The sequence below is a fragment of the Pan paniscus genome, chromosome 10, assembly GCF_029289425.2.
Source record: "Pan paniscus chromosome 10, NHGRI_mPanPan1-v2.0_pri, whole genome shotgun sequence".
Taxonomy (NCBI): domain Eukaryota; kingdom Metazoa; phylum Chordata; class Mammalia; order Primates; family Hominidae; genus Pan; species Pan paniscus.
In genome coordinates this window covers 114,499,982-114,512,953 of record NC_073259.2, presented here as the reverse complement: position 1 = coordinate 114,512,953, position 12,972 = coordinate 114,499,982, and the positions used below count along the sequence as shown (strand labels likewise).

General features: G+C 39.4%; 1 protein-coding gene across 2 annotated transcripts in view; it reads right to left on the bottom strand.

Moving 5' to 3' along the window:
• Nucleotides 1-12,972, bottom strand: part of POLR3B (RNA polymerase III subunit B) — a 150,334-nt gene that overhangs the window by 61,386 nt on the left and 75,976 nt on the right. For both annotated transcript variants that reach the window (XM_003832543.7, XM_003832544.4), the window contains exons 16-19: nucleotides 11,992-12,145; nucleotides 8,736-8,810; nucleotides 8,087-8,185; nucleotides 1,272-1,399 (exon numbers count right to left, since the gene is read on the bottom strand). In XM_003832543.7, coding sequence (XP_003832591.1) covers nucleotides 1,272-1,399; nucleotides 8,087-8,185; nucleotides 8,736-8,810; nucleotides 11,992-12,145 — 456 coding nt within the window. The remainder of the gene's footprint in view (nucleotides 1-1,271; nucleotides 1,400-8,086; nucleotides 8,186-8,735; nucleotides 8,811-11,991; nucleotides 12,146-12,972) is intronic.

The following is a 12,972-nucleotide window of genomic DNA, read 5'->3' as shown; positions in this document are numbered from 1 at the left end:
TTCTTAATTGCCAAGCTATGGTCAGTTGCAGCTGGTTGTTGGTAATGGAGGAGCTAAATGCATTCTGGTTGTTACCCAAATGCAATGCAATGCCTCCCTCTCTGTATTTTTACAGTTTCTTTATGAAGCTCCTTGTATCATACTTTAAATCAGAGATGGCAATCATATTGGTGTCATGGGCATATATGAAAATAAAATTTACTAAATATATTAGGATTTAAATGATTTTTTAAAACATTTCAAAAAGCTTTATAAGTAAAACTTTTTTTTTGGCGGGGTCAGGGGGCACTGGTATTCTCTCTGTATTACCTTCAAGATAAAACTCAAACTCCTCAACATATGGCACCTCCCCTTCACACCTCTGTACCATGCTACACTAGGCAGCCACACCAAAGTACTGAGACCTCTTATGCCATACTTGTTCACACTTTCATACCTTCAAAAATACTCAGTCTTCCAAGACTCAGCTCAGCTCTACCCTTCAGAAACAACCCACTCTCACTTTAAGTCATCTTCCTCCTCTAATTTTCTTAGATTTTGGTTGTCAATTACAGCATTTATTACACCAGATTGGGTTACTGTTTTATTTGTTGGTCTCTCCTACTAGACTTTGAACTCCCTGAGCACAGGGCTCTGCCTCATCTCTCTATTTTCAGGCTCCAGCCTCATGTCTAGTCTACAGTTATGCTCAATAAATGTTACAAATGAATGAATAAATAAATTAATAGATGAAAGAGAAGACAAAGAGAAAGAGGAAGGAAAATAAACTCAGAAATCAGTGTGACATGAATTGGATAAGTTTTAGGAGACACACTAGCAATTGCAAGGGTATAATGGGTTTGGGGATTGTCAATCAGGCAATTACTAGGTACATTCAAATAGACATCGTACATCTTTGTTTTTTTCTCCCTCTTCCTCCTTAACCTTGAGTTTTTCTGCCCTTTCTCCCTTCTCTCAAGGTTAACAAGTTACATCTTATAGGGCTTTTCTCTTTATATTTATCCCTCTTAATTCTGTGACACTTATTACACATTGTTTGGTGAAGGAAACAAGTTTAGAGAAGTTTTCTCCATTTTTTGTTTGATTTAGACATGGCAGGGCACCAAGCCTTGCAGAGTTCCATAGGCAACTCCCTGGGCTTGGTAACCCTCAGGTATTCCCAGTGCCTGGTTGGGAACATATAATACTGGTGAAGCAGGAATAAAGATATAAGACTTTTTCCAAAAGTATTTCCAAGTATTTAGAACCAACTTTCAAGAAGGAAATCTTACCCATGGCTTGTTTCCCCATGGCACACTGATAAGTGTTTCTCGGTGACTGGTTATGGTGAGGGTATGGGATAAGTCCAGCACACACGCCGAGAAGAGTGAAGGGTTCAATCTCCAAGTGGGTGGTGTCTCTAACAAGTTAAGTAAAAATCACATATCTTAAGCATCAAGTACAAAAATAAATGTCTCTTAAAGGGTACAAAAATATTGTTATCTAGGTCCTCAAGGGATTTATATGTCAATAAAATTTGATGCTAGTAAAACTGGTAAAATAAAAACATACTTAAATAAAATACAGTAAAACATAAGAAACTGTAATTAACACATAAATTACTATATTCAACATATAGAAATACACCAACAATATTCACATGGATGAGTAGCCTGCTTTTCCTCATTCTTCTAACATATATCAATGAGTACGTTGTATCACCATTTAAGAGTGCAATATACGTCCTTTAAATACAGTTACTAGCCAAGTACAGTGGCTCATGCCTGTAACCCCAGCACTTTGAGAGGCCAAGGCAGGTGGATCATGAGGTCAAGAGATCGAGACCATCCTGGCCAACATGGTGAAACCCTGTCTCTATTAAAAATACAAATTAGCTGGGTGTGGTGGCAAGCACCTGTAGTCGCAGCTACTTGGGAGGCTGAGGCAGGAGAATTGCTTGAACCCGGGAGGCGGAGGTTGCAGTGAGCCGAGATCATGCCACTGCACTCCAGCCTGGTGAGAGAGCGAGACTCCGTCTCAAAAAAAAGAATAGTTACTATAGGCCGGGTGCAGTGGCTCACGCCTATAATCCCAGCAGTTTGGGAGGCCGAGGCAGGTAGATCACTTGAGGTCAGTAAGTCCAGACCAGCCTAGCCAACACAGTGAAACACTGTCTCTACTTAAAAAATACAAAAAATTAGCCAGGCATGGTGGCGGGCACCTATAATCCCATCTACTCTGGAGGCTAAGGCAGGAGAATTGCTTGAACCCAGGAGACGGAGGTCGCAGTGAGCTGAGATCTTGCCACTGCACTCCAGCCTGGGCAACAGAGCAAGACTCTGTCTAAAAAAAAAAAAAAGAAAAAAAGAAAAAAAAGAATAGTTACTATAGACCAACAGGGACCAATACCACAGCCACTAGACACTAGATAACTGTGGCTACTGAGCACTTGAAATGCCGGGCTAGTGTGACTGAGAAACTGAATTTTTAAATTTTACTTAATTACTTTAAATTTTAAAACTCAAATTGAAATTTAAGTAACTCAGTTCAGTTATATAAAATCTTTTATCTTGGAACAACTCACATTTATGAATCTTCTAAAAGTGTAAATGTTATGAAATGAGATCTAGTATTTCTGATAAAAAATTGGCATCCAAATTGAAATGTGCTGTAAGTGCACACCAGATTTTGAGGACTTATAGTAGGAAAAAAGTGTAAAATAGCTCATTAGTTTTATATTAATTACCTGTTGATATAATATTTTGGATATGTTGACAAATAAAACTATTATTTAAAATAATTTTACCAGTTTCTTTTTACCTTTTTAATGTGGCTATTAGAAAGTTTGAGGTTATATAGGTGGCTTGCATTTTATTTTACTGGACAGCTCTGCTATGGGTAGTACTGGACACAAAGTAAAATTTTACCTAGTAGATGTCAGAATCTTGGTTACTTTCATAATATATTTCTGCAGAAAATTCAGTTTTTTGGCCAAATGATGAAGCTACTCAGATGTGTTAATAGGAAAGAGTACCCAGATTAATTATAGGTATTTGTGGAAAGTACCAGATGTGTCATCCAGGATCTGTGATCTCTGTGGACCCACTATTTTTCCCTCAAGCGTTTGTGAAGTGTAACCTTAAGAATTTCAGTGGTTTACAGCACCTATGGACTGAAGTGATGTCCAAGAAACCACGTCCCAGCCCATCAATGGAATGTACCTGGTAAAAGATCTCCCACTTATCCAGTTATTAACCTAATTTTTTTTTCCCAAAACACATGTATTAAATTATGTCCCTAGTTTGGTGAGAGAAAGTGCCTTCCATGTGGTTCTTGGTTTGAAGAGTACTGTTTTCACCTTATGACCTAGCAGAACCCCAATCCTCTCAGACAAGCAGGAAGGGAAAAGACTTCCTTTGTTAAGCAGGAAGGGAAAATACTCTAGGTTTTGTTTTGCTTTTTTCTTTAAAGAACATCAGCTTATAGCTACATTTTATAGTCTAGAAGAAAACAGATTTTCTTTTAAATATACTGCTTTGTTTAAATATTGGCCAAGTTGACATTTTCCATCTAAGTAAAAAACCACTTTTTCAGATATTAACATTGGATTGAGTTGAAAAATGAAAAGAAACATCTGAAGTTTTTTTCTTTTATGGTGACAACATACATAAACTCATATAGTATCTAATAATTACTGGAAGTCCAAACACTCTAGATTCTGACTTTACAAAAAAAAAAAATTATTCTCTTTAAAATCATCAGTTTAGAAACTGTACAGGAATTGGGAGATTTCTTTCTTTCTTTCTTTCTTTTTGAGGCGGATTTTCGCTCTTGCTGCCCAGGCTGGAGTGCAATGGTGCGATCTTGGCTCAATGCAACCTCCGCCTCCCGGGTTCAAGTGATTCTCCCACTTTAGCCTCCGGAGTAGCTGGGATTACAGACATGCGCCACCACACCCAGCTAATTTTGTATTTTTAGTAGAGACAGGGTTTCTCCATGTTGGTCAGGTTGGTCTCAAACTCCCAACCTCTGGTGATCTGCCTGCCTTGGCCTCCCAAAGTATTGGGATTACAGGCGTGAGCCACTGCACTCAGCCGAGATTTCTTATTCACTGTGTATAAAGCATTTAAATTTAGTTCGAATGAAAACTAAATAACCTGTTGTTTATAATGGTAGAAAAATTGGAAACTACCTAAATATTCAACAGTAGGAAACCAGTTAATAAACTAAATGTGTGTAGGTAGATAATGTAATAACAAACGGCAATTAAAAATATATATATATGTATACAGTCACACACCACATAACATTTTGGTCAACAACAGACTGCATAAATGGTGGTGGTTCCAAGCGATTATAATACTGCATTTTTACTATACCTTTTCTTTGTTTAGATATGTTTTGATACACAAATACTTACCATTGTGCTACAACTGCCTACAATGTTCAGTAGAGTAATATGCTGTACAGGTTTGTAGTCTAGAAGCAATAGGCTTTAGCATACAGTCTGTGTGTGTAGTAGGTGACAGTGGGTGACAGACACCATCTAGGTTTGTTTAAGTACACTACGATATTCACATAATGAAATCACCTGACAACAAACTTCTCAGAACGCATCCCCATCATTAAGTGACATATGACTGTGTATACAAATATACATGTATATAAATATATATACTAATATGGAAAATGTCCAGAGTATACTGGTTAAGTTTCAAAATCAAGGCACTGGAAATGTTATCACTGTTTTATACACACACATTGTGTGGAATCGTGTGTATGTGTGTACTCAGAAAAAAAATCTAGAATAGTACATAAGAAATTATTAGCATCAGCAACTTCTGGAGGGTAGAGTCTGGTGGGATGGGAAAGGAAGGGGATTCATTCTTTGTACTTCATGCATTTCTATATTTTAAAAAACATAAGTATGAATTAAATAATACAAAAACTTCTAGATTTTTTAAATGAAATTAATTTGACGTATGGAATAGCTTGGTAATTGGGTAATGCTGAGAGTTATATTCATTTACATCAATGAAAAACCAGATGAAAATCCCTGCCTTCGTGAAGCTTCTAAGTGAGGGGAGATAGACAATACATAGATACATCAGTAAAATACCAATTTTACTCTATGGTAATAGGCACAAGAAGTAAAAAAAAAAGTAGTAAAGAGGAGTGGATAGAGATAAGGGTTTCTACTTTCACTAGAGTGGTCAGAAAAATCTCACGAGAAGGTGACACCTAAGTGAAGACCTGGAGGAGGTGAAGCAGTGAGCCATGCAGGTATGTGAGAGAGTGCTCCAGGCAGAGGAAGCAACCAGTGCAAAGGTGCTAAGGCAGAGGCACGCCTGGAGTGTTCGGAGAAGAGGCCAGTGTGGTTGAAACAGGGAGTGGGGAGAGGTAGAAATGGGAGTGGGCAGATTGTGCAGGAACTGGAAGGCTTCTGTAAGGACTTCTGAGGGAGATCGACAGCCCCTGAGGGATTTGAGAAGAGAACGGACATGCCCCCTCTGCTCTATTAGGAAAAGACTATATGGGAACAGGTGTCAAAATAGTCAGGAGGCCTTTGCAAAAATCCAGGTAAGACATACAAATGGCCTGGACTAGGTGATGGATTGAGGTAGTGAAAAAGAGTTCAGATTCCAGATGTATTTGGAAGGCTCATGTGATGAGCTAGGGATTGATGTCGATATAGTGAAAAAGGGTCAGGACGGAAATAGACAGTTTTGTTGGCTTGAGTAATACAAGGATGGAACTGTCATTTATGGGGCTACTATAAAATAGTTTTCTTTTATACTCAGGATACATATCTATATCTATATTTTTTTTGAGTAAGGGTCTCACTCTCTTGCCCAAGCTGGAATGCAGTGGTGTTCCAAGTATAGCTCACTGCAGCCTCAAACTGTGCTCAAGTGATCCTTCCACCTCAGCCTCCCAAGTAGCTGGGATCATAGGTGCACACCACAACACTTGGCTAACTTTTTTTTATTTTTAGTAGAGATGAGGTCTCACTGTGTTGCCCAGGTTGATCTCAAACTCCTGAGCTCCAGCAACCCTCATGCCTTAGCCTCCCAAATTGCTGGGATTATAGGTGTGACCCACCACACCTGGCCCTCAGTCAATTTTGAAATGAGGGTTATAAAATAGCACTTTGAGAGATTCACATCTTTAAGGAAGAAAAATTCTGCCAAAAAGCACTATTTACAAAGTGCAAAAAATATATATATTTGCAATATATATATTGGCAACAGGGTTTGCTTTCACCCAGGCTGGAGTGCAGTGGCATGAACATGGCTCACAGAGCCTCCACCTCCTGGACTCATGCAATCCTCTAGCCTCAGCCCCCTGAGTTACTGGGACTACAGGCGTCATCACCACACCTGGCTAATTTTTAAGTTTTTTGTAGAGACGGGGTCTTGCCATGTCACCCAGGCTGGTAAATTATAATCTTTTAAAAAGTAATATATTTCATTTGGTAGCAGAAAACAGAAAAGTTTTTCTTTTTCCTGTTTTAAGAGATAGGTTCTTACCCAGGCTGGAGTGCAGTGGCACAATCATAGCTCAATGTAACCCATAACTCCTGGGCTCAAGTGATCCTTCCACCTCAGCCTCCCAAGTAGCTAGGACTACAGGTGTGTGCCACTGTGTCCAGCTAATTTTTTATTTTTATTTTTAGACATAGGGTCTTGCTATGTTGTCCAGGCTGGTCTCAAACTCTTGGCCTCAGGCGATTCTCCTGCCTCAGTCTCCCAAAGCACTGGGATTATAGGGGTGAGCCATTACACTGGGTCAGAAAAGTACTTATTCTTGATTGAAGACATAAATAGTTATTAGGTGGTAGTATTAAACTCTCTAGCAATATATCTGCCAGAATTCCAATTTCAGGTAAGTGGTACATCAGTCACATGCATCAGACAGCAAGTTACATAGATGTTCTTTAATGTACTCTAAATGGAACACAGATGCTTCTAAAAATATCATTGTTCAAGAAGAAATATTGTGAACATACTACCAATTCAAGTGTATACTGCACATAAACTTAGAGTTTTTGAACAGACTATGTAGAGAATTCCTGCACTGACAAGAATTCAGATGTCCATGGACAAAAATCATCTCTAACAGAGGTAAGTATATTTTTATACAGCTTGATTCATTAGTTCAACTTTGGCAGTAATCAAGTATTAAAATCAGAGAAGCAACTCCTTTTAAAAAATACATATTAAGGCTGGGCATGGTGGCTCATGCCTGTAATCCCAACTACTCAGGAGACTGAAGTGGGAGGATCACTTGAGATCAGGAGTTTTAAGTTTCACTGAGCTATGTCGTGCCACTGTACTCCTTCAGGGTGACACAGCAAGACCTTGTCTCAAAAAAAAAAACACATATATATGGTTTTATATACATATATATATATGGTTATCTATCTATATGGATATATGGATATATCTTTCTATGAGTGTGTGTGTGTATATATATAAACTGTCACACGAATAGGAAGGATAATTAAATCTAAAGATGACTTGTTAGCTGCTTTGTAATACTCTTCACTGGGATAAATAATGCGTTATGCTCTGCTATAAAATTGTATATTTCTTTATGGTACATACAGAAATATACAATATACATATATACCATGAAATACTATTCAGTCATAAAAAGGAACGAGATCATGTCCTTTGCAGGGACATGGATGAAGCTGGAAGCCATCCTCAGCAAACTAACACAGGAACAGAAAACCAAAAGCCGCATGTTCTCACTCACAGGTGGAAGCTGAACAATGAGAACACATGGACACAGGGAGGGGAACAACACACACCAGGGGGACTGTTACGGGGTTGGGGGAGAGAGAACATCAAGATAAATAGCTAATGCATGCTGGGCTTAATACCTAGGTGATGGGTTGATAGGTACAGCAAACCACCATGGCCCACGTTTACCTATGTAACAAACCTGCATGTTCAAAAAAAAAAAAAAAAGAAGATTGTATATTTCTAACAGTTCCTGTCAAAAGAGTAAAAGATAGAAGGACTGAAGATGACAGTAAAAGAGAAGGTAGTTTCTATAGTCAGAATACGTTTTAATTATGGTTGCTATGGATCCTACTTACTTATTAATTGTGTGTTCGTACAGTGCAATGTTACAATCATTTTCTTCATTCACATCTAAATATTCAACCAGACTCTCATGTAAGAAATCTTCAAAATTCCTGGGAAAATATTGGTGAAAGAGACATCATTAAAAAGCATTTTTCTGCAGTATTTTATATAATAACAGGAGATAATGGCTTTCGTTTAGGCCCAAAGCACCTTTCTCTCCCAGAGAATATCATTACATTGGGATACCTGAAACATGTTATTCTTAGCTCACACAGTAACCACAAATTGCTGAAATAAAAACAGCAAAGTGTCTGTCTGTAACTCTTGTGAACCTAGTCCCCACTTCTTAAAAAAAAAAATTCTGACCTTAGAAACCTCATAATGAGACCCACAGTGTCTACACTGACATATGATGTAAGTCCTTTTCTTACCAGAAACACTTACTTGTGTACTAACTGACATCAAGACTAGGTAACCCTCATGATCTAAATTGATGAATATTTTACAATGTCCAAGCAAGTTCACATGGAGCAAAATAGGTTTTTAACAGGCTGGTAATTTGGTGGAAAGAAATTAAAACACTAAAATGAAAATACACTTTTCTTAAATCATGTATGTGGGTATTAAGGAGATTGGTAAGTTTTACTTTTGGCTACTTACCTGTACCCTTGGGCCAGCTCTTCCATATGTTTATTTGTGACTGCTGGCTTCTGTTTCTTGACAATTATGTAGGGTCTAGAATGGAAACAGCAAACCAAATTAATAATAGTTCCAGGGAAAAATTACACAGGCAAGTTAGTTTACCAAAGTGAGATGAGGGAAGATGTAAATACAAACAAACCTATTCCTGGATTGCTGAGGACACCAGGTAATTTTTGTATGGATGAGCATGGTGTAGGGGCCTATGCTCTCTCTCACATACACACACATACATACCCAAGCCCATGTGCACATGTGAGTATGTGTGGACATATTCATGCACACACACAGTGCTTCCTGCAAGTATCTTAGGAAACATTTGGTTTTGAATGAAAAGGCAACACAAAAATGATACTCAAAGTCTGAAAAGGAAACAAAACCTCTAATGCCATATTTTAAAAAACGGTGTAATGTATCAATCTAAAAACTTCCCGATTTCACATTGGAAAGATTTTGCATACTACTCATGGAGTTAACAGGCAAAGAAGCACTGTCACCTAGGGTAATAATGGCGTTGTGTTGTGAGGTTCTGATGAATATCCAGATGTTTAGAGTAGTTTGATTTAGTCTAAACATCACTGAGCTAGGTTAGCAAGATACTTAAAGCTACACATTACCAAAGAGAGTGGCTAAAAGTTGGCAGAGAATGAAGCTTTCTTACTTTGTGGTTTTCAGTGACGTAATGGGTGGAAGGTGGAGAAGGCATTCTGGCAGATTAACCTGTAACTGTCAGTGGGGACTTGCCTCGGAGGGCTTTGCCACCATGAGGAAACCCCGACACAAAGGATGGCATGCGGCACTGAAACGTCAAGGGCTGTTGCTATTTGGATAAGCAGCTCTTACAGAGAGGAGCAAGTAACCACCAGACACTTGTGCGCTCTACCCTAAAGTCCAAATAACTATTTGAGGACTAATGAGCACTTTTCAACAGTTAAGAAGAGGAGCTGCACAATTACAAAAGGGGAACACAAGTTGTTGAAAAATGAACTGGGTGAGCTTTTCATGGAAATCCACAGTACCTCGAAATTCTGGCTCCTTCTTGGTAGGGAAGCAGAGCCTACTAATGCCTCATTTGAGTGCTGCAGTGGATTCAGGTTAAGCCTCAGATGAGAAGACAGAAACCAGCGGAGGAGAGGGAGGGGATCACATTTAGCTGCCTCAGTTATCCTTACGTTACTCAACGCATTCTACTATTTTTTCCTGCTAGATCTGTTATGCCATTATAAAGCTGCTTCTACAAAAGAGTTTTATTTTTGAATATATATTATGTTGGATGTAATGAGATCCTAAAAAAGAGTAACCTAGAAAATGTCACTGTTATTCCTGCCCTTAACTGGACCATGTTATTAAGTTATAAATAAGCACCTAATGTGTGCCTGGCACCCTACTGAGCACTTACCACACCTTCTATCAACTAGTTCTCAGGACAATCTTAGGCAGGCATTATTGTTTCCATTTTACAGCCAAGGAAACCAAGGCTGAGAGACTGAAGTAGTATACTCAGAGTCACACAACTCAGTAAGTGGGAAGTTAGGATTCAAACACAGGTATATCATCAGCTAACCATTCTTCGGTTGCAAAGAAGAGAAACAAATTCTGGCTAATTTAAGCAAAAATGAAGTTTACTGGAAGCATTAAGAATTTACTGGTGCTGGGTACGATGGCTCACACCTGTAATCCCAGCACTTTGGGAGGCTGAGGTGGGTGGATCACTTGAGGCCAGGAGTTCGAGACCAGCCTGGCCAACACAGTGAAACCCCATCACTACTAATAATACAAAAAATTAGCCAGGGGCAGTGGTGTGTGCCTGTAATCCCAGCTACTGGGTTGGGGAGGTGGGTGGGGAGCTGAGACATGAGAATCGCTTGAACCTGGGAGGCGGAGGCTGCAGTGACTCAAGATCGTACCACTGCACTGCAGCCTGGGTGACAAAGTGAGACTCTGTCTCAAAAAAAAAAAAATAATAATTTAATGGAAGGATAAGAATCAAAGAAAAAGGTGAAATGCTCAGCCTCAGAAAGAAGAGGAACGAGAGCAGTTCCAAGAATCCAGAAAATGTTTAACAGGCAGTCTCTTGCATGTAGCACTGGGAGAATGAATCAAGTCCAACCACCTCCCTCCCTTGATTTATTTTACCTGGGATTCAAATTCTCTGATGAGGGGATCTGACTGACCTCATTTGGGTCATATGCCCAACCCCTGGCTGAAGAGAAGAGGGTGCTGGACTGACCATCCCAAGAAGCCTGCCAATGGGGACAGGCAGTCCTCAAAGGAAAATGAGGTAGTGTCATATGAAGGAGGAAAGGATGCTGGAGGAAAGCATGCAGTCACTCTCCCAGCTCTGACAGACTTCCAGCTACTGCTGGCTCACTGCCTTGTGCTTCAACACTACCCGAGGTATACACAGAATAACTACGGTAACGCTAGAAAAGGCTTGTGAAACAAGGCAATGTCCTCAGCTGATGTCTCTGCATATCCCCTCAAACCAGACACCATGTCACATTCGTCTCTGTACCTCCGGCTCCTAGATAGTACCTGTGCATAATAGGCCCTTAATAAATACTTACTGAATGAATAAAAGGAACCTACTTTTCCATTGGGTCTAGTGTTATTTTATTTCTTCATGCCTCCATGTTTTCATTCTTGCCTTTTTTCAGCCTTTCTCCTCCCCACCTACCTCCAAGTTAACACAATCCTACTCCTCCTTTAAAGCTCAGTTTGTAGCAACAGACTATAGTGGGCAAAATCATGCGTCAAACGAATCCTAAGGACTTTCAAATAAAAAACAGATTCCACCACTCTTTAGCTTTCAATAAGTTACTTAGCCTCACTGAACCTCAGTTTCCTCATTTCTTAAATGACAAGAATAATCCAACCTCATAGGGTTGAATGAAGAAGTTAAAGCCTTACACATATAGTGTCTCCATTAAAATGACAAATGGTGGCTAGCATTAACTACTACCACAGTTGATTGTTATTAGTCATTTTTTCTGCCTTTCCCGGCAGACTGAGCTCTCTGAGGGCAGACTCTGTCTCCCATTAATCTGAATCCTCGGTACCTAATATGCATATTCATGAAGTGTTTGCTCATGGAATTAAATTTATCTTCACAATGAAAGAGGTTAAAACAGTTTCAAAAATAAAAACAAGTCTATTTCTTTCAAGAGCAAATATAAAGAGATTCTTAAAAACTCTTTTTAGTAACCTGCATATATACCTGCATAGCCTTCCCCCATCAGAAGAAATATAGACACATCGATCTGTAAGATTTGTTGAGATGGAAACAAATTCATTGATATATCCTGCTCTTCTCATGAGTCGAAATGTATTCACTAGCTTTTTGTGGTCTCGAATGACACCTAAGATGTTACCTAGGCAAAAAGAAAGAACAGGTAAGACAGAAATAAAAAATAAATGCAACCTGATTTAATATATCCAACCAATAAAAATAGTAATCAGCACTAAGCAGTTATTTGAAAATACTATTATTAACACCTGCAGCCAGTCCACAAGGTTGCAGGGAAGCAACAAAGGAAGAATGCTTAAGGGCCAGTCCTTCCACATGCTGGCTGAGGAATACTGGAAAAGTCAGCTTCATTTTCCTCATCTTTCAGCACAGTGCTGGGGCATGAACTTGGGGTCCAAACAACCTGGGTTTGAACACTGGCTCCATCACTTCCACAGGCTGGCAGTAAAGATTAAACGAGCTGATCATTTAAAGTACTGAGAATTCTGCCTAGCACCTACTAACTGCTATTATTAAACTGCTTCTTGTTGTAATCAACATTTGTGAAATGAGGAAAATGAACTTTGCTTCCCAAGGTTAGCGGGAGGATTCAAAGAGGCACTGGGTGAAAGTGCAGAGTAAAAGCTCACTCAATGTTAGCCTCTGGGATACAATGAACTAGGCAGTCAGTTAACAGCCCTGCTGAGGCTCTGACCCCTTCCTCACCAGCCGATATAAAAAAGAGTTAATGACTCCTAGAATGAGAGGAAGGGGGAGAGGAAGAGAGAACAGACAAGTGATAAGGGATAAGCTCATGGAGCATACTAGGGAGAGAACAGGCACACAGCACCAAATCAAAAGCAGAAAGGAAGAGAGCACACTTGCTGCTAAGTCTCTGGAAGACTTTGAAGGAGACGGGAAGAGGTATATGAAAGAAGTAACTGGAGTGTGAGCCAAAGGAGAGGGATCCTC